Source organism: Rhodamnia argentea, chromosome 5 (genome assembly GCF_020921035.1).
Source record: "Rhodamnia argentea isolate NSW1041297 chromosome 5, ASM2092103v1, whole genome shotgun sequence".
NCBI lineage: Eukaryota > Viridiplantae > Streptophyta > Magnoliopsida > Myrtales > Myrtaceae > Rhodamnia > Rhodamnia argentea.
The window spans coordinates 25,756,651-25,778,042 of record NC_063154.1 but is presented as its reverse complement, the minus strand read 5'-3'; the positions used below and the strand labels follow the sequence as shown (position 1 = coordinate 25,778,042).

At 39.2% G+C, this 21,392-nt stretch overlaps 1 protein-coding gene, 2 long non-coding RNA genes and 1 pseudogene across 7 annotated transcripts; all 4 read left to right on the top strand.

The window, feature by feature from the left end:
* The first annotated feature begins 1,330 nt into the window (after nucleotides 1-1,330).
* LOC115727042 lies at nucleotides 1,331-4,166 on the top strand (annotated as a pseudogene).
* LOC115727041 (phosphoribosylaminoimidazole carboxylase, chloroplastic-like) lies at nucleotides 4,008-12,382 on the top strand. 5 transcript variants are annotated; one of them, XM_048279382.1, is made up of 18 exons: nucleotides 4,008-4,186; nucleotides 4,269-4,468; nucleotides 5,357-5,575; nucleotides 6,143-6,358; nucleotides 6,466-6,577; nucleotides 7,760-7,822; nucleotides 7,918-8,056; nucleotides 8,404-8,459; nucleotides 8,889-8,962; nucleotides 9,141-9,288; nucleotides 9,381-9,554; nucleotides 9,940-10,027; nucleotides 10,140-10,256; nucleotides 10,812-10,909; nucleotides 11,006-11,123; nucleotides 11,211-11,305; nucleotides 11,687-11,793; nucleotides 11,927-12,382. In XM_048279382.1, exons 2-18 carry the CDS (start codon nucleotides 4,446-4,448, stop codon nucleotides 12,018-12,020), a joined length of 1,941 nt encoding a protein of 646 aa, XP_048135339.1. In that variant the 5' UTR covers nucleotides 4,008-4,186; nucleotides 4,269-4,445; the 3' UTR covers nucleotides 12,021-12,382. The 5 variants fall into 5 exon arrangements, with proteins under 5 accessions (XP_048135339.1, XP_030513022.2, XP_030513025.2 ...); XM_030657162.2 differs by lacking the exon at nucleotides 4,008-4,186 and having other exon boundaries at nucleotides 4,213-4,468; XM_030657165.2 differs by lacking the exons at nucleotides 4,008-4,186; nucleotides 4,269-4,468; nucleotides 5,357-5,575; nucleotides 6,143-6,358 and adding an exon at nucleotides 6,967-7,059.
* Nucleotides 12,383-14,271: 1,889 nt separating this feature from the next.
* On the top strand, nucleotides 14,272-14,488 carry LOC125315109. Its single transcript, XR_007198470.1, has 2 exons — nucleotides 14,272-14,338; nucleotides 14,378-14,488. It is a non-coding gene; the product is annotated as an uncharacterized LOC125315109 (long non-coding RNA).
* A 4,098-nt stretch (nucleotides 14,489-18,586) lies between these two features.
* On the top strand, nucleotides 18,587-18,803 carry LOC125315046. Its single transcript, XR_007198419.1, has 2 exons — nucleotides 18,587-18,653; nucleotides 18,693-18,803. It is a non-coding gene; the product is annotated as an uncharacterized LOC125315046 (long non-coding RNA).
* Nucleotides 18,804-21,392: the final 2,589 nt, after the last annotated feature.

Below are 21,392 nucleotides of genomic sequence, written 5' to 3'. Positions count from 1 at the left end.
ACGTCCTTGCTTTGATTTTCTTTATAATTGCACTCATTTTTCGTCTTTCCGTTGGAAGGAAAATGAATAGAATCATCAAGAGGTTGGCATCCAAACACCTCTCAGATCGCGTGGATAAGATGCTCGTTGCTGCTCCACGTCCTCCTCCTAGATCATATGCCACGAACCGGGTAAAGCCGGTCGATGAGAACTGCAAATTGGAATTTGATCCGAATGTCGGCAAGCTAGGGCAACCAAGCATTGGTATCAAGGGCTTCTTGCCCATTGGATGGTTTGATCTATCAGATGATGGCAAAACTATCCAAACAACCGATCGTACCGTCGTTACCACCACCACCGACGATGACGAGGAACCGGCGATTCGCCCAGAGTAGGGACATCTTCCATTTATCCCCGTACTCCTCTATGCGGGAGCCTTTCCTACTTCCTCGGATTTCGATTTCCCCATTTTCAACAATGTAATTAGTTTAGTTCCTTTCAACAAATTGCAAGTTGATGAAACTTTCTCATACTTTGAGGGCGTGTAGAAGAACATCATATTAGCATACGTTTAACGAAGTTTCCCGAATCCTACGAACCTAATGCATTATTTCTTGAAACATTTCTTCCACCTTACGTTTTCCTCGATTTCGAAGAGACATATTTTTTTTGTTCCTCAAATCTTTTGTCGGATAATTAAGAATTAAAATACATTAATTCTCATAGCTGCGACTATCACATAAAACACGTGTTCTGCTTTCTCCACTAATTGAAGTTTCATGGTAACTCCACAAGAAGTAGTAAAATTAAGGGAAAAAGCATATCTTATTTTTGCCCGAATCCATATCCTCAGTCAAACTACATATATTTACTCGACCAAAAGCGCAAAACCTATCTAAATTTCTCTAGCTTCATCTGTTTTCATGGTCCGACAATAGGCATTGGAGGTGAAGATGCTAGTATCATAGATGCTGGTTCGGCTCTCGTGTTAGGACTAGAACCACCTGGAACCTAGAATTACCCGTCGAAACAGGTTCCTCATTTTTTGGATCGGACCGGTCCTTGCTTGAATTCCCTCAGGCGCGTGAGACTTGTCTAGGCCTATTTAGTCCCACCGGCGCTTCTTTTGCCAATGCTAGACCGGGCCAACCCATAGGCCGGGTTCGGCAGGGCCTCGCGACCAATGGACGACTGTCAGCAAGGACTGACAATCCCATGGTGATTAGGACAGTCCCTCAAAACTCCTGCCTCACTACGGCGTTTGGGACTCAAACCGAGTTGCGCACGAGGACACCAAGGCTTATGTGGCCCCGCTGGCATCGCCTTGGCTACTGCCGGACCCCATCAACCCATGGGCCAGGTTCGGGAGGTCACTGCAGCGTCTTGGGGGCCGGCGACCGGCGCGTTTAACTCCTCCGATGGTTCAACGAACTCGTCAAAGTGCCATTGCTACCTCTGGTCTGTGCAGGCTTCCATTCAGATATTCTTTTCTCATTGTACCTCACACTTTATCGTGAGGGACGCCTCAATTGGCTATGTTAGCTTTGGTTTGTGCTGTCAGGCATGTTTAGTAGCCAAAAACCTATACATAGTGAAGAACATGGCATGCTGTTCAGTTTATAAGATGTGCTTTTATCTGGTCGAAATCCCGTCTAGTCGAGCAAGTTTCTATTAAGACTCAGTCTATGCTTCTTCTCCGCATAGTTCTTCCTCTCATATAGTCAATTTTCGAAAGCTTCGGCCTACATACAGATAGCATCAAAGAATTTAACTGTTGAAGTGATGCTATGCTAAGAGCATTTTCTTTGGGTTGGTTCAAGTTAAGCTGTCTTTAATAACACTTCCTTTCATTTTACTAATTCAAACAGGGAAGGACCCGCACTGGTATGCCAGGGATAAAAAAAGCAGAGGCAGCAGATTTGGAGGCTGCTATGGAGGAGATAAAAAAGAATCAAAGAACAAGAGGAGCAGGCAATGAGGGAGACGCTTGGATTAGCTCCTAAGCGCGCTAACAAGAGCCTAGTCAGTCGACTCGATAAGCAGAACCTGAAAGAATTGGTGAAGCGAGGCTCGACCACAGAGGATTTGGGGGGAGGTCATGCTGAAGCAGCACAGCGTAGATGGTCTGGGTTTCTCTAATGAATTAAACAACCACGAATTTTTCATTATAATTGCAGATGATACCCATAGAAACTGTCAAAGGTCGAAATTCATGACAATGGCGATCGCCATCTTGTAAATATGTTCATCACAATCTTTTGCTCTATTTTTGTATTATAATTGGTTGACCTTAAGTTCTATCGGTGTGTCCATCTGCAGACTCTGCCTCCTCCCTGGGAAGAATCAAGTTCTGTTCAACCCAGTCGACCGGAATCGTCGGCTGGCATAGAGAAGGTTGTCACGCCTGCTCCTGACTCATCAGCAAGGAAGGAAGATTCCAGCCCACGAGTCTGAGGACGAACGTAGCAGGAAGAAGAGGAGGCGGGAGGAGAAGAAGCGTGAGGAGCATGAGAAGCCAATGCAGTCCATCTTACGGACGAACGTAGTTGGATGTGATACTTCTTTCTCTACCCTGGTAAGTTTCATGCTAGGCCTTTCGTCTCCGGGTGCCGCTTTGCGTGAGGTGTTTGATGCTCGTTCACTATCTCGGATGAACGGAAAAGTGTGTCTTAGATGTAAAACTGCACTGTCCGTAAGTTGTCCGTAACAACCATGTCTTATAATCTCGTATGGGAAGAAATTTGATGCTCTAAGTGTGGTCCGACAACATTTCTCTTTCTTTAACCTATGTATCGTTACTTGGACCTTTCATTAAAAGCTTTGGAGCTAAGAAAGATTTTCCTTCACCAAGAGTTGCATTTTACCTTTGACGACGTGAAAGAGAGTCGAAAAGTAAAAGTTACTGTTGCTGTAATTTGCTACGTTTCAATAAAAAAAATTAAAGGATTATAAGATTATAAAACTATCCGATGAAGAAACAGAAAATAAACAGTGATTTGATAATCTACATAATTGCAATCATTGACCATGCAAGTCGCCTTCACGGCCAGAGAGTACCGTACGTGACGTTTGTATTTGCGACATGATTCTATTTTTCTTTTTGTTCCTTCACCTTTACGTTTCATTCTTAAACGTTAAAATAGACATAAATTTTCTTTGATAGCATAACCGTTTTTGAGTGATGGTAAAAATAACTCTGTGTTGTAATTCACAAATTTTTAAAAGAGCGAACCTCACTATAAAATTTTAATTATTAATTATTTATTTTTTTGTAGCCCAAAATAGACGATTAGCATAACAATGATCCAAAAATTATTATATAATTGATTCTCAATACTCAAAATCTTTAGAGATAAATAAAGATCGGCATTAAAATCACTCTATGAGTGCTCAAATTATTATACATTCCTTCTTTTTGTTTCTTAAAAAGATTTCAAGTCCATAATTTCTAAATAACTTTATTTTTCTATAAATTTTAGACGGGTTGGTAGCACTTGAGATGCGACTAAAGCATAATCAAATTTTATTTATATCATCGGTTGCGGTTTTTGGGCCATCATTTTTTTTTGCATCGGATTATAATTATCCATTTTTCTTTGAATTTTTTTTTTTCGAGAAGAGCTCCTTTTGTCTTTATTATATGTGCATGGAACCTCAATCTATATCTCCTAAGGGTGAGCTAAAAAATCATGATCCAACCAAATCGGATCGGGTCGTATCCAACGACCTGTTTTGGATGATAATCGGAGGGTACAGTTCGATTTCCGATTTCGGATGAGAACCATCCAACTGACCAATCGAATCGGTCTAATGTATATCCATTTAAATGAAGTCATCTCCTTAGAGACCCAGGCCCATCACCCCAAAAAAAAAAAAAAAAGCGGAGACCCATCAGCTCACCCACCCAGACACCCACGCACGAGCCAAAATTTAAAAACCCCTCCCCTCAATCCTTCGCTCCTCTCAGTCGATCTGCTCAGTCTCTCCTCGGCTTCGCTTCAGTCTCGATCTGCTCTCAGATTGCAGTCGTCAGCCTCGCCTCCCTCTCCTGTAAGTCCTCACTGCTTGTTTGGTACTCAGTCCCTCTGTTTCGTCTCTCCGTCTCACTGCAAGAGTGTCCGTCGAGGCGCGGCTCTTGCTCCCTCGGTCGCTCTGCCCGACCTAGCGTGCCAGCTCTTGATTCCTAGGTCACTTTGTGTTCGTCTATGTCAAATTCGCTTGCACTCCAATGATGCGTGAAGAAAAGTCAAAAAAGACTCCACTCCTTCTATGGACTGGCCCAGCTGCAGTTCATTCGTCGTTCGGTTTTGGCTTTGTTGGGTCTTTGATCCGATGACTCGCTTCGGGCTTGCGAAGCTTACTCGAATCAAGGTTTTCACCCTGAGTCGCGGGCGCTTGATGAGTCTGGGGCCGTGTGTTCGTGGTCCCCGCCGGGGACCGACCCGGATGCAATTCGGAGCTTCGAGATGGCTGACAGGGATTGGAGCGGGTAAATTGACGAGGAGGAGCCGCAACAGGCTCTCTGTTCTGTGTCGTGTCAATGGTTCAGCATCAGAACCGTTCGGTTGCTCATGTTCCCGTTTAAGAATCCCAATGACCCTCTTCGACTTGGTGGGTGTTCATTGATTCATGTTCGGGTTTGTTCGATTTGGCTTCAACTCTGCTTCATTACTGAGTGATGCATTAGGATAAAAAAGGTCTAAAGCTCGCGACTTTTAGCCATCCCGTGTCACTTTGAAAGGCTACCACTAAATTCAAAAGATAGCCCTCCTCTTTCAACCGCTAGGGACTGGTTCCCTCCATAGGACCGTAACTGGGATCCAACCGGGAACCGGACAATTTAAAAGCTTCTGGGCTATGATTCAAGCCGAGTCCTCCTACTAACCACCATCAGCGCACACATGCCAACTGCCCTTCCAAAATAATGTCACCACCATTGTCGATGCCTGCTCAACCACCGGCAATCACTGGCATTGGTTTGCTGGCCCAATTTTTCGTTTTATTATTTGCACTAAGGATATTTCATTCTCCTCTATATTGAACATTGTAGTTGAGATAGAGGCCACCAAGCCATTACTCGCATTGCTTTGTTTGCTCTGACTTTCATGTCAACTGAATTATCTGATTCGGAGAGACCTGTTTGAACGCGACTTCTTCAAGGATGGGTTAGTTGAAATAGAGTGTTTCTCTGACCTCTGCAAGGCAAAGAATTACTACTCTGGACTTGAATTTTCTTTTAGGTTGCTTGGAGCATCTGATTCATCTCTTTAAGCTAGCTAGCTGGTTTCATGATGCCATATGCTTTTGCCACATTTATAATCTTTATCGAATGAGTCGTTCTCTGTTTATTTTGCTCAATCCTATATTTCTTTTGCAGGGCGAGAGATAGAATGCTTCATCTTCACCAGAGCATTGGGCTAGTTGGACACCGAATTACCCAAATGCTTCCAAGAGGAGCGACAGCCTTTACTGATACGACAGTGAGATTCTCGATGGAATGTCCGGAAAAGTTATTTGCTTCTCATTCCATGCATATCTCCTCCTCTCAAAGCTTTGCTTGCCTGGCATCAACAGAAGGTCATCAGCCTTCAACCAGGTTTGTTCTTCCCTAAAACACCTGTTTTTTATGCATCATGACACATCTTAGTTTACTCCTTTGTTTGGCTGATAGAAATATTGTTTGCCAAAAGTTCTCTTTTTTTGAGTTAGGAGATACTCCTCTTCCTCTTTGCCCCTCAGCTTAAAAGCAGAAGAATTCGAGAACCATTACGATTGGCATTGCATATTGTATCATAATACTGAGATAAATATATCAGATACTGTTTTATTCAATGCGCTAGACTGGAAATTTATTGGAAAAGGTTTCATTATATTCTGGAAATCTCTTTCTACTCCATGAAGCTCTCTTCTATCTGCTTCTCTCCGGATTATTGGAGAAGATGAATCACTTTCTAAGATTCTCTTCTTCACTTTCTAAATTCATAATCCTTCCTAAGTCTTTTCGCCCTGCTATGATTTGGATGTGGTGTTCTCCAACAGGTTACTTAAATCTTTGTGTTCAATTTATGCGCTACTGTGTTCAATTTAAAATTTTCTCCTTTCTATCCGTAAGATCTTATACGAGTCCATATGGAACTTGAATGTATGTTTTTGTATGGTTAAGGAAGGATGACTTACTCATCCATGGATTAAGCGAGAAGATAGTTGGTGTGCTAGGAGGAGGGCAATTGGGGCGCATGCTGTGTCAGGCAGCTTCTGAAATGGCCATTAAAGTCGCTGTGTTGGACCCACTAGAAAGCTGTCCAGCAAGTGCAATTGCATATGATCATGTGGTTGGCAGCTTTCACGACAGTGCGACAGTGGAGGAGTTTGCAAAGAGGTTTGTTTTATTATGTACTAGTTATGGAATTGATTTAATGCTTTTACAAAAGACGTGATTGATTGATTGAAGTATTAGGCATGTACTCTCTTTCTTCGTGGTAGCAGATGTGAAATTTTGACGATTGAAATTGAACATGTTGATGCTGCCACCTTGGAGAAGCTTGAGCAAGATGGAGTGGATTGCCAACCTAAAGCCTCCACTGTTCGAATTATCCAGGTTACTTTCCTTTTACAGTGACGTGGTGAATTTAATTTTCATGTAGGAGACTCCATTGTTTTGTATTTCCGCGAGTCTTTTATTTGTCAATTAACATTCTTTAATGCACACTCTTATCAAGGAGAAAAATCACATAGCATATGTTTGAAAAATCTTGTGGTGTCACCACTAGAATTGGAGAAACTTATGATGTCGCATGTTTATTCTAGACATGGATACATAAAGGAGCTATTAAAATGATATCGATGCGTAGGCAGTAACTGAGTAAAAAGTATGTCAATAAGCATGACAGAACCAACATATTGTACTTTTTGAAAAACTTTTGAGGATGGCTTTACCTCATGTGCCATGTCAATGCAACAAAAACTGAAAGAACTATGGTCCCCCAGGTCTGACTTCACTGCGTAGGTTTTCTGGAGTGTGTTGTATTTCATTAGCTTGTGGGGAAGGAGAACACATTTAACATCCCTCGGACTCTTGAGGTACAGAGACTTTTCCTATTGTGGGACCTACTGGAAATTGAGGTTTTGCTAAGACTTTTGCTGTTTAAGAATGAGGTAGGATGGACTGGTTACTGGTTTTTCTGTGCTCCTCATCCAATTGTAGATTAGCTATATGCATGTTACATCCAATTAAAGGAGACATGAAATCGTGAAAAATTATTAAAAAATTCCCTCTCTTAGGATTCCAATATCAATTCCAGCAAAAGCTGAGTCAAGTAGTGCAGGTGGATGATTGCATATGTGTATCATTGTATACCAATACTACGGACGTGTGTATTGTTAAGATATGAGTTTTTGGTTTTAAGCGTTGCTTCTTGTAAAACAAAAGAGTCCACTGACATATGCTGTATTATTGGGCTGGGTAACTTCTAGGTGCGCTTTAAAGCAGTTCTGTGACATTCTACAAAGTTGTTGATGGGTTATATTGTACTTGTTTGAATCGCGGAGAAGATAAGTTTGGGTTTGCTTTAGTCTCTCTTTGGATCATTGATTTTAATTGCTTGTTATTCATCCCTTCACAGGTGAGTAGAGATTTTTGGTCTACAACAAGGAGTCTTTTCAAGCTAGTTCCTTTTCATAAGAAGTTCCATAGACCATAGCAGACTTTCAACTTCCTGACATTCCGTTGTAGTATAAGTGGAAGTGCTTTGCCCTGACCCAGATTTGTGCTCTCTTCCAGGACAAATATCTCCAAAAAGTTCACTTTTCCAGACATGGCATTCCACTTCCAGAGTTTATGCAGGTTAGTTAATTTCCTTGATGTTTCTTGGGCCTGCAATGTGACCTGGACATTGGCATTCTAATTCCTTGTGTTGACATGAGAATTGGCTGAGACAGATAGATGATCTTGAAGGTGCTAAGAGAGCTGGTGACCTATTTGGCTATCCGCTGATGGTAAAGAGCAAACGACTAGCTTATGATGGGCGTGGAAATGCTGTTGCAAAAACAGCTGAGGACCTCTCTTCTGCTGTGGCTGGTAATCTTATACAGTCTCTTTTCATACCTCTTCCTTTCGTGATTCTTAGAGTTCCTTCATTTTGGCGTTACTCTTCATTTCTTGCGTAGTTTTATCCGAAGATAGAAAGCTTTTTTTGTTAGTTTGATATTTTCAATTTCTTGGGACATTTGGTGACGCGACAAGATGAATGATTTTGTAATTCCGTACATTCTTTTTGTTTTTCTTTTCTTGTCACTGTGATAGTACCATTTGATATTTCAGACCATAGTCGCGATACTACCATTTGATATTTCAGACCGTAGTCTTGCATGCATCAGTCTGCACGTAGCTGGTTGAATTTTACTTTCGATTTTCATCTTCTGCAGTTCTTGGAGGTTTTGAGCGTGGACTCTATGTTGAAAAATGGGCACCCTTCATAAAGGTGTGCATCTCCTAAGTATCATTAGCCTTATTTTTGTTAGAGCTTATTTTATTGTGTATTTTCCACCACCTATCAACAAATTATTCAATAGTCATCCACTATTCATGGATTGCCTATACATTGCCAATTAAGGGGGTTTGTAGAGCGCTTACATAGAATTACTGTATTTGACAATTGTGTGTGTTATTTATCACTAAGAAAAACAATGTTTATAGTGTTCTTGTCTTAGTGCACTTAAGTTATGTATGCAACAACTCACACTAGTTCTCTCCAGTATTTCTTATGTTCTTGCTGGTGTGGTGGGATTATACTTTTGTAGGCAATGATGGCTAACATAACATCCATTTGACAGGGGAAGGGGAGGGGGTGTTTTATTACTTTGTTAAGTCCTTACCAAAAGTAACTTTGTTATCTTGAATCTTATTGCAGGAGCTTGCTGTCATTGTAGCAAGAGGAAGAGACAATTCTGTCTTGTGCTATCCTGTGATTGAGACTATACACAAGTATGCTTATTGTCTGTTATATCTCGGGGTCATTTTTCTTTGATGGTTTATCATAATAGTAGACCGTCTCCTTTGAGGCTGGATCACCTGAGCTACTGTGGGTATTATACAAGCTTTTGACAGCTTAACTCTTGGCAGAAACTATTTAGGGATTTTACTACATTTCTTTCAATTTTAGGGAAAACATATGTCACATAGTTAAGGCGCCTGCGAGTATTCCATGGAAGATCCAGAGACAAGCTACTGATATTGCCTATAAAGCTGTTAGTTCCCTTGAAGGCGCTGGTGTTTTTGCCATTGAATTGTTTCTTACTAGGGATGGTCAGGTGATTGGGGTCATCAATAACTTCCTCCACGGTTTATTCTGATTGCAAATTGCCACGTCTATCCTACTTACGTGCTTTCACTTGGCTTTCAGGTTTTGTTAAATGAAGTGGCTCCTAGGCCCCACAATAGCGGCCATCACACAATTGAGTCTTGCTACACTTCTCAGTATGAACAGCATTTGCGAGCTGTTATTGGTCTTCCACTTGGTGATCCGTCAATGAAAACTCCTGCTGCTATCATGTACAATATACTTGGTGAAGAAGAGGTTCACTTTTAGGCCTTTCTGATTTTTGAATTATTGCTTTGCCAACTGGACTACTTGGCTTTCATTTTTCTTTTGTTGCATGCATTAAATGCACTTGACTTAGCCTTCCATCCCAAACCACCATACACTCGCTGCAGACACACAGTAGCATGACAAACAAGTTCTTCTGTATTTTACTTCCAATTTGCTTAAGAGGTACTTAGTGCTGCACTTGTGGCTTGGTTGTCGGGATTAGGGCTTACAAAGTAGACTATTCTAATGATAAACCTGTGGCTGTTTTTATCGTGTTGCGTAGCTATTATATATGAGGACTGCTTTTATGAGGTCTCACTATTGCTCTAGGTGCTAATAGTGAAAGGTTTGACAAAGTATTTATTGTGCTTAGGGAGAACGAGGCTTTCGTTTGGCTCATCAGTTGATTGGAAGGGCATTGAGCATAAAAGGAGCTGCAATTCATTGGTATGATAAGCCAGGTCAGATGATCACAAAGAAAAAAATATTAATACAGCCCCAGGGCGACAACCTTCCCTCCTAATCTCTCACTCTCTGCCAGTAATTAACTACAAGTTCTTATTGGTGCTATAGAAATGCGTAAGCAACGGAAAATGGGTCATATTACTATCGTTGGCTCCTCGTTGGGCAATGTGGAGGCACAACTAAATGCTTTGCTAAGTGAAGAAGGCAGGGATTGTCAATCAGCAGGTTAGTTTTTTCTGTACTTTTCGTCTAGAAATAGCCCCTTTTTGGGTAGAACATGGTGAATTTCTTTGTCTCTTTTTTATGTATCTCTCAAATATTGTCTTCTAGCTGGTCCTTTCTTTCATGGAAAGTGATAGAACTACATGCAGACCCCTGCTCACAAAAATATCTTAAGAGGTACAGGGTATACTTCAAAGTTATGGGGTATGCTTTGAAGTTGAGTAGTAACAGCACTTTGATAAAGGATAGTGTTCTTGGAGACGCAAGATCTTGTAGTAAAACCATGAGAGTTTGCTTTTCTCACGGTTATGAGTTGCATTCCTTTGTCTCATGCCCTAAGGAAGCTAAGAAAGTAGACCTATCTCTATACAGATACCTGTGATTGCACTCACAACTGAGCTCCATATTACAGTATCTTTGGTAACTACTGCCTATTTGAAAAATTCTCAAAGCAAAAAGGATCACATTTGCACTGGTTATAAAATTATTTCTGTGCTAAATGGAGCTATATGCCATTGCTTTGTCAGGATTATTGACACTGTCATTAACTGTATGCAGTACAACCGTGTGTTGGGATTATAATGGGCTCGGACTCTGACCTTCCTGTGATGAAGGATGCAGCAAGGATACTAGATGCATTCGATGTGCCGTACGAGGTTAATTATGTTCTGATTATATGCTCAAGATTACGTCATTGAGCGAAGAGCTTACATCCCTAGCAACAAGTTGAACTTTGAATAAAAACTTTGCAGGTGAGAATAGTTTCAGCACATCGAACCCCTGATGTGATGTTCAGATATGCTTCCTCTGCTCAGGAGAGGGGCGTTCAGGTTATCATTGCTGGTGCTGGCGGTGCAGCTCATTTGCCAGGCTAGTTGCTTTATGTCCTGATCACTAGAACGTTGTATGGATCAATTGCTTTTTTACCGTTTAAGAAACTCTGTCTTCTGTTTCCAGGTATGGTGGCTTCCCTGACTCCATTACCAGTTATTGGTGTGCCTGTTCGTGCTTCTGTATTGGATGGTCTTGACTCACTTTTATCGATAGTGCAGGTATTTCTTTCTCTAATTTCAGTAAAATTGGTTCTCATCACTGTCGAAATCAGTTTTTGATGGGAGCTGTGGTCCTTGATTAGTTTAAGATCCAACTTTTATGCTGCAAAAATGGTTACTTGGAGAAGGTTTCATGTCCTCCCAGAGGATAAAGTCTTGTGACCCGTCTACCAATTACGGAGTACAACTAACTAACTAACTAACTATATATATTTTTATTATATATATATATATATATATAGATATATAGTAGGTGGAGTACAATGAAATACATGGCATTTTGCTCGTCATGGGACTATTTGGTGGATAGATTGACATGGTTCTCTTAGAGCACTGAAAATCTCTTAGCCTCACGCCTGTGTTTGTCATGCTTCATTGCAGATGCCGAGGGGTGTCCCTGTCGCTACCGTGGCAGTAAATAATGCCACAAATGCTGGTTTGCTAGCCGTTAGAATGTTGGGAGTTGGTAATCCAGACCTACTGGCTAGGTTGTTATTTCTGTCTCACTTAAGGATGCGCGGTTTGAGGCGATTATAACAGAAATAGATTCTATAATGTTGTCTTTGGTGGAACATCATCCGTGCTGATTTGATCTCCTATTTTTTTCGCTTGCTTGCGCAGAATGAGCCAGTACCAAGAAGATACGAAGGAAGATGTCCTGACAAAAGCTGAAAAATTGCAGAGAGAAGGTTGGGAATCCTATTTGAATCCTTGACGGTCTTGAAGGACCACCAATTTTGGTAGTAATGATTGTTTTTGCTTTCTTGCACTTGGGACTTCTTATTCAGTCCCAATGTACACGTAGATCACTGTCATCTATAGGAAACTAAATAGTCAAATGAAATGCATGGTCATTCCCAATGCATCTTCTCCCCATAGAATTGATAATTTATCTCGATGTAACACTATGAAACTCATGCTTCTTGACTGACATAAAATGAGCCCCCACTCTGGGTTTCCGATCGAAGGCAATGCGCACGTTAAGGGTTTTCCAATTTGGGTCATTTAGTTTTTGCTAATCTTGCCAATTGTCACTCATTTTCTTTTTTCTTTTTCGCACCTGAATCAAAAGAAATTTATACTACTGGTGTTTAATATTCTGCTCTTTATCCAAGAAGTTCGACTCCACCAAATTGTAGATAAACGAAATAGGAAAGCGTAGTGGCAACTTACTTTTTCATGTATGGTTTGTCCAACTTATCATTGGAGGAAGCTGTTCTGAAACAGATTTACAGGAGGTTGCACAAGTGGTGTAGCGACATTGAATTTTGTCCGTATCTATCTTCTGCGTCTATAAATGTCGTTGTGTCCGGAACGATTGTTGTCCATATGAAGAATTACCGCATTAAGCGCGAGCTAAACTTACCTTTATAGCTTTTGGGGATGCGAAAGAAGTCTCATGCCATGCTCAAAGGAAACTGCTATAGTTTTCGGAAAATCTCAAATAACGGCCTAAAGTCCGACTGTTTTTTCAGAGGAGGGCTCAAAGTGAACATTGTTCCAAATAAAGGCCTGAAGTATCTATCACAATCTCAAATAAGGGCATAAAGTGGTCAATACGATCTCAAGTAAGGGTTTCGTTGAGCACATGCATTTCACATGCCACTTTTCAAATTATGGTTGGCGGCATTTTGGTCCAAAGTTCATATTTTCTTTCTTTTATTCCTTTTCCTTTCTTATTTCTCTGTTCTTCTTTCTCCTTCCTACATCCGACTCTCCACTTCATCTTTCTTCTTTCTTTCATCTCCAAGGAAGAGATGGATCGGGATGGAGACAAAGAATTACGTCCCTTTGTGCTTACACTCAAGAAAGGGAATTTTTTTTTTTAAATGCATAGACTTGAAATTCGCTAAAAATTAAAAAAAGTGAAGGAGAAATGTTCGTTTATTATATAGGACGGGATAAATTTTTTTGGGACAAGTACAATGGAAGTCCTAAAACTTATCATGTAAGTGAAAATGAGTCTTGAATCTTTTAAAAAGTTCAATCAAGTCATAAAACTTAACACAAAAGTGCATTCGAGTCCTAAAACTCTCAAAAAAAGCAATCAAGTCCTAAAACTTATCTCGAAAGTACAATCGAGTCCTAAAATTTTCAAAAAATGCAACCAATGAAAGAACTTGATTGGACTAATATGACAAGTTTTTGGAATCTATTGCACTTTTTGAAAGTTTTAAGACTCAAATGCATTTTTGTAACAAGTTTTAGGACTTAATTGCACTTTTTGAAACTCTTATGACTCAATTGCATTTTTGTGACAAGTTTTAGGACTTCCAATATACTTTTCTTTTTTTTTAAGGGGGGGATGGGGGAATTCTATAAAATTATTTTTGCGGTCTCCTCTTGAATGGGGATCGCTTTTGAGCTCATAGATGAGTCTTTAGAGTTTTTCGAGATGTGAAATTCGCTAAAGATGAGCCTTCCTTAAAGCCATAAGCATTTGAGATCCATTAGGAGAACAATTTAATTGCTATCTCAAAAAGCTGTTGGCATTGCATATCGTATCATGATACTGAGATAACTATATCAGATACTGTTTTCTTCAATGCGGTAGACTGGAAATGTATTGGAAAAGAAGGTCTCATTATATGCTGGAATTCTCTTTCTACTCCATGAAGCTCTCTTCCATCTGCTTCTCTCCGAATTATTTGGAGAAGATGAATCACTTTCTAAGATTCTCTTCTTCACTTTCTAAATTCGTAATCCTTCCCAAGTCTTTTCTCTCTGCTACGATGTGGGTGTGGATGTTCCCCAACATGTTACTTAAATTCTTTGTGTTCAATTTAAAATCTTCTCCTTTGTATCGGTAAGATCTTATACGAGTCCATGTGGAACTTGAATGTATGTTTTTGTATGGTTAAGGGAGGACGACTTACCCGTCCATGGATCAAGCGAGAAGTCAGTCAGTATCCTAGGAGGAGGGCAACTGGGGGCGCATGGTATGTCGGGCAGCTTCTGAGATGTGATAAAGCCACCACAAGTGAATTCACTCATGAACCATGTAAAGGCTGGTGCTTTACAGGTTTTCCTCGTGTCTAAGACGCTTGACACCTTGCAAGGGGGTGTAAAAAGAAAAACGCCATGGTCATGCTTTTATGTTCTTTAACTTCTTTTGGAATGAACTCACACGAAAGCACCTAAACTACATATGTCGAGAGAGTATAAGATGGCATTCACATCACACCAAAATTGGAGGAAAAGTAAATGCACTGATAACATGCGCATGCATGCAGGGGTGTCCTTGAGAAGGTTATCTTGATCACTCGAAAAACACAAGAAGATAAAACTAATCAAAGCAATGTAACCTTAGCAAACTAAAACTTCTGTTGAAGAAGCAGAAACCGGAAAAGGATGCTCAACAAAACTAAGGCCGTCATAATTTCCCGCTTAAAAGGGCGGAAAAGAAAACAATCAGACAGCAGCAATTGAATCGACACTGAACAACCTTCTCTACTAATTTTGGTAATTAGCTCGTCACATCTCGCGCAACCCCAAAGGGTACAAATTTTTGGGAGCTCGGCATGTTCCGATTAAAGGTCCAAGCAACGATATATATGTTAAAAAAAGAAATATTGTCGGACCACACTTAAGAGCATCAAATTTCTTCCCAAACGGGATTATAAGACATAGTTGTTATGGAAACTTACGGACAGTACAGTTTCACATTTAAGACACTTCCGTTCATCGGAAATAGTGAATGAGCGTCAAACATCTTGCAAAAAGCGGTACCTAGGGACGAAAGGCCTAGCATGAAACCTTTACCAGGGCAGAGAAAGAAGTATTACTTACATCGCACTATCCCAAGGTACATGCATACCCCGCAAAGGAAACTGATGACCATGCACGAAGCATCAAATCCCAACTCTGAGGTCAAAAATTTAGGGACTAAGTTGAACATGTTCCAAAAGTTCGGGAATCACATTGAACAAATTAAAAGTTGAAGGACCACATTGCACATTGTGTTGAAATTCTAGGACCGTATTTGTCAAATTAAATATTGAGGGACCACATTGGACATTGAATCAACATTCATGGACCATTTGTGTCATTTTCTCTTTTTTTGTGGATTACGATAATATGGCATTTATGATATACTATAACATTATTTGACAAAGGTTTAGAAATATATATATATATATATATATATATATATATATATATAAAAGATAATATAGGGCAATGAGAGAATAAGAAAATAACTTATTTGTCCACGAAAACTTGTCACCATCTACAACGTGTTTGCCTTCATGGGCTTGGCTCTTCTCCCTCGATCCACCATTGTCACATACGTTACTTAAATTCTACCGAGCTTGGGAGTAAGCATGGTTCCGGGGTAGACTCAAGAACCTGTGGGAACCGGTCTGATTCTAGATTCTAAGGTATGTATGGTAGGTTCCAGGTTTCAAAAATTAAGAAACTTGCTCTAACGGGTAGGTTGCGGGTTCCACTACCTAGAACCTAAGACCTAGAACTTGACCCTAGATCTTAAAACAAATCTATGTGTTTTTTTTTTTTTTGTATATGTCTTCGCACGATCCTATAATGTTCTATAGCATTCGATGATGAGTGTATAATTACGGAGTACCAAATGTTTTTTTTTTTTGGTGGAGGACAATGAAATACATGGCATTTTGCGCATAATGGGATTTTTTGGTGGATAGATGACATGGTTCTCTTAGAGCACTGAAAATCTCTTAGCCTCGCGCCTGTGTTTGTCATGCTTCATTGCAGATGCCGAGGGGTGTCCCTGTCGCTACCGTGGTAGAAAATAATGCCACAAATGCTGGTTTGCTAGCTGTTAGAATGTTGGGAGTTCGTGATCCAGACCTACTAGCTAGGTTGGTATTTCTGTCTCACTTAAGGATGCGCGGTTTGCGGCGATTGTAACAGAAATAGATTCTATAATGTTGTCTTTAGCGGAACATCATCCGTGCTGATTTGATCTCCTATTTTTTGCTTGCTTGCGCAGAATGAGCCAATACCAAGAAGATACAAAGGAAGATGCCCTGACAAAAGCTGAAAAATTGCAGAGAGAAGGTTGGGAATCCTATTTGAATCCTTGACGGTCTTGAAGGACCACCAATTTTGGTAGTAATGATTGCTTTTGCTTTCTTGTACTTGGGACTTCTTATTCAGTCCCAAGGTACATGTAGATCGTTGTCATCTATAGGAAACTAAATACTCAAATGAAATGCATGGTCATTCCCAATGCATCTTCTCCCCATAGAATTGATAATTTAAGTCGATGTAACATTAGATATCATTATGAAACTCATGCTTCTTGACTAACATAAAATGAGCCCCCAATGTAGGTTTCCGATCGAAGGGAATGCACACGTTAAGGGTTTTCCAATTTGGGTCATTTAGTTTTTGCTAATCTTGCCAATTGTCACCCATTTTCTTTTTTCTTTTTTGCACCTGAATCAAAAGAAATTTATACTACTAGTGTTTAACATTCTGCTCTTTTAGGAAAGCGTAGTGGCAACTTACTTTTTCATGTATGGTTTGTCCAACATATTATTGGAGGAAGTTGTTTTGAAACAGATTTACAGGAGGTTGCACAAGTGGTGTAGCGACATTGAATTTTATCCGTATCTATCTTCTACATCTATAAATGTCGTTGTGTCCGGAACAGTCATTGTCCATGTGAAGAATTACCGCATTAAGCGCGAGCTAACCTAACTTTTATAGCTTCTGGGGATGTGAAAGAAGTTTCTTGCCATGCTCAAACGAAGCTGCTATAGTTTTCGGAAAATCTCAAATAATGGCCTAAAGTGCAACTGTTTTTTCAAAGGAGGGCTCAAAGTGAATATCGTTCCAAATAAAGGCCTAAAGTGTTTATCACAATCTCAAATAAGGGCATAAAGTGGTCAATTCGATCTCAAATAAGGGTTTCGTTGAGCACATGCATTTCACATGCCACTTTTCAAATTATGGTTGGCGGCATTTTGGTCCAAAGTTCATATTTTCTTTCTTTTATTCCTTTTCCTTTCTTATTTCTATGTTCGCCTTTCTCCTTCCTACATCCGACTCTCCACTTCATCTTTCTTCTTTCTTTCGTCTCCAAGGAAAAGATGGATCGGGATGGAGACAAAGAATTACGTCCCTTCGTGCTTAAACTCAAGAAAGGGAATTTTTTTTTTAAAAGCATAGACTTGAAATCCGCTAAAAATTAAAAAAAGTGAAGGAGAATTGTTTGTTTATTATATAGGACGTGATATTTTTTTTGGGACAAGTACAATGGAAGTCCTAAAACTTATCATGTAAGTGTAAATGAGTCTTGAATCTTTTAAAAAGTTCAATCAAGTCATAAAACTTAACACGAAAGTACATTCGAGTCCTAAAACTCTCAAAAAGTGGAATTAAGTCCTAAAATTTATCTCGAAAGTACAATCGAGTCCTAAAATTTTCAAAAAATGCAACCAATGAAAGAACTTGATTGGACTAATATGACAGGTTTTAGGATTCTATTACACTTTTTGAAAGTTTTAGAACTCAAATGCACTTTTGTAACAAGTTTTAGGACTTAATTGCATGTTTTGAAACTCTTATGACTCAATTGCATTTTTGTGACAAGTTTTAGGACTTTCAATATACTTTTCTTTTTTTTTAAGGGGGGGATGGGGGAATTCTATAAAATTATTTTTGCGGTCTCCTCTTGAATGGGGATCGCTTTTGAGCTCATAGATGAGTCTTTCGAGTTTTTCGAGATGTGAAATTCGCTAAAGATGAGCCTTCCTTAAAGCCATAAGCATTCCAGATCCATTAGGAGAACAATTTAATTACTATCTCAAAAAGCTATTGGCATTGCATATCGTATCAAGATACTGAGATAACTATATGAGATACTGTTTTATTCAATGCGGTAGACTGGAAATTTATTGGACAAGAAGGTCCCATTATATGCTGGAATTCTCTTTCTACTCCATGAAGCTCTCTTCCATCTGCTTCTCTCCGAATTATTTGGAGAAGATGAATCACTTTCTAAGATTCTCTTCTTCACTTTCTAAATTCGTAATCCTTCCCAAGTCTTTTCTCTCTGCTACGATTTGGGTGTGGATGTTCCCCAACATGTTACTTAAATTCTTTGTGTTCAATTTAAAATCTTCTCCTTTGTATCGGTAAGATCTTATACGAGTCCATGTGGAACTTGAATGTATGTTTTTGTATGGTTAAGGGAGGACGACTTACCCGTCCATGGATCAAGCGAGAAGTCAGTCAGTATCCTAGGAGGAGGGCAACTGGGGGCGCATGGTATGTCGGGCAGCTTCTGAGATGTGATAAAGCCACCACAAGTGAATTCACTCATGAACCATGTAAAGGCTGGTGCTTTACAGGTTTTCCTCGTGTCTAAGACGCTTGACACCTTGCAAGGGGGTGTAAAAAGAAAAACGCCATGGTCATGCTTTTATGTTCTTTAACTTCTTTTGGAATGAACTCACACGAAAGCACCTAAACTACATATGTCGAGAGAGTATAAGATGGCATTCACATCACACCAAAATTGGAGGAAAAGTAAATGCACTGATAACGTGCGCATGCATGTAGGGGTGTCCTTGAGAAGGTTATCTTGATCACTCCAAAAACACAAGAAGATAAAACTAATCAGAGCAATGTAACCTTAGCAAACTAAAATTTCTGTTGAAGAAGAAGAAACAGGAAAAGGATGCTCAACAAAACTAAGGCTGTCATAATTTCCAGCTTAAAAGGGCGGAAAAGAAAACAATCAGACAGCAACAATCGAACCAACACTGATCAACCTCCTCTGCTAATTTTGGTAATTCGCTCATCACATCTCGCCCAACCCCAAAAGGTACAAATTTTTGGGAGCTCAGCATGTTCCGATTAATGGTCCAAGCAACGATATATAGGTTAAAAAAAGAAATGTTGTCGGACCACACTTAAGAGCATCAAATTTCTTCCAAAACGGGATTAGAAGACATAGTTGTTATGGAAACTTACGGACAATACAGTTTCACATTTAAGACACTTCCGTTCATCCGAAATAGTGAATGAGCGTCAAACATCTCGCAAAAAGCGGTACCCAGGGACGAAAGGCCTGGCATGAAACCTTTACCAGGGCAGAGAAAGAAGTATTACTTACATCGAACTATCCCAAGGTACATGCGCACCCCGCGAAGGAAACTGATGACCATGCACGAAGCAGCAAATCCCAACAGTGAGACCAAAAACTTAGAGACTAAGTTGAACATGTTCCAAATGTTCAGGAATCACATTAAACAAATTAAAAGTTCGGGGACTATATTGCACGTTGGGTTGAAATTCAGGGACCGTATTTGTCAAATTAAATATTGAAGGACCACATTGCACATTGAATCAATGTTCATGGACCATTTATGTCATTTTCTCTCTTTTTTTGTTGAATAGGATAATATGGCATTTATGATATACTATAACATTATTTGACAAAGGTTTATATATATATAGGACAATGAGAGAATAAGAAAATAACTTATTTGTCCACGAAAACTTGTCACCATCTACAACGTGTTTGCCTTCATGGGCTTGGCTCTTCTCCCTCGATCCACCATTGTCACATATGTTACTTCAAATTCTACCGAGCTTAGGAGTAAATATGGTTTCGGGGTAGAATCAAGAACCTGTGGGAACATTCTAGATTCTAAGGTATGTATGGTAGGTTTCGGGTTTCAAAAATTAAGAAACTTGCTCTAAAGGGTAGGTTGTAGGTTTCACTACTTAGAATCCGAAACCTAGAACTTGACCCTGGATCTTAAAACAAATCTTTGTGTTTTTTTTTTTTTTTGTATATGTCTTCACACGATCCTACAATGTTCTATAGCATTCGATGATGAGTGTATAATCTAGAGCAAAATAAATTTTTAGGTTTCAAGTCCTAAAAAATGAGAAACCTGTTCTAATGGGTTGGTTTCATGTTCTAAATGTAGTATTTATGGAATCTGAAACCGCTCACATCTACTTCCTCTTAGGGGTTGTAGTATTCATTATCATTTTGCTTAACTAAAAATGAAAAAAGAAAAGAAAAGAAAAGAAATTAGTAGGCTCTCGAGTACCCTCAAACCAACCTTAGAACTTGTGATATGGTAGGTTTCGAGTTAAAAAAAAAATGAATAACCTATTCCAATGAGTAGGTTCTAGGTTCAAGGTGGAATATGTAAGGAACTTGAAACCGTTCACCCCCAATCGAACCTTGTCTTCTTGTCATTGCCCCACCCCCTTAGGTAGTATTTTCTTATATTAAAATTATATATATACACACACACACACACGAATTTATTGTTACCCCAAATATCGAATATGGTCAAAGTTATCCAATCTATACTTATATACAATTCATCAAACATAGCCTAAATGAATTATGCATTACAATTTCGTTGCAACAAATAGTGGATATAATATCACGAAAAATCCCAAGCTATTACACTTATGATAAATTTACTCCAAATTATTTTTTTCGACCACCAAAAATTCCAAATGAGTACACTTGTGATAAGTTTACTCCAAACTAGTATACTTATGATAATTTTACCATTTGCTAATTTCTATTAAATTAGGTCAACATCACAAAAAACCTCAAACTAATAAGCATGTGATAAAAAGAGGGTAAAAACCATAAACCGATATATCCATCAACTGTCACGTGTTGTTTAACTCAGCAATTTAACTGTAAAATTTAAAAAAAGCGAACAAAAGGTGGTATACTAGTTTAAAATAAACTTGTCACATGTTTATCAATTTAGACTGTAATTTAAGGTGTAAATTCATCATAGATGATTCCTCCGATAGTGCGATTTATATGGAACGAAAATTATACTGATTCTAAACACCCCCATGTATTTGTCATCATTCTTTCAAAAGCATGTGAGAAGATATCATAATTAGTAACACATGATCTGAAATGACGATGCCATGAATTCAGATTATACTACAGGATTAATTATGTTACAAGGTTTTGTTAAAGATATCTCATCTGATATAAATCTTTTAATATTTCTGAACCAAGAAATTATATGAAAGTTAAAATAATTTTTAATAGAACATAGTGCGGCACATGCCTCGTATTTTTATATTTCCGTAAGTTCAACAA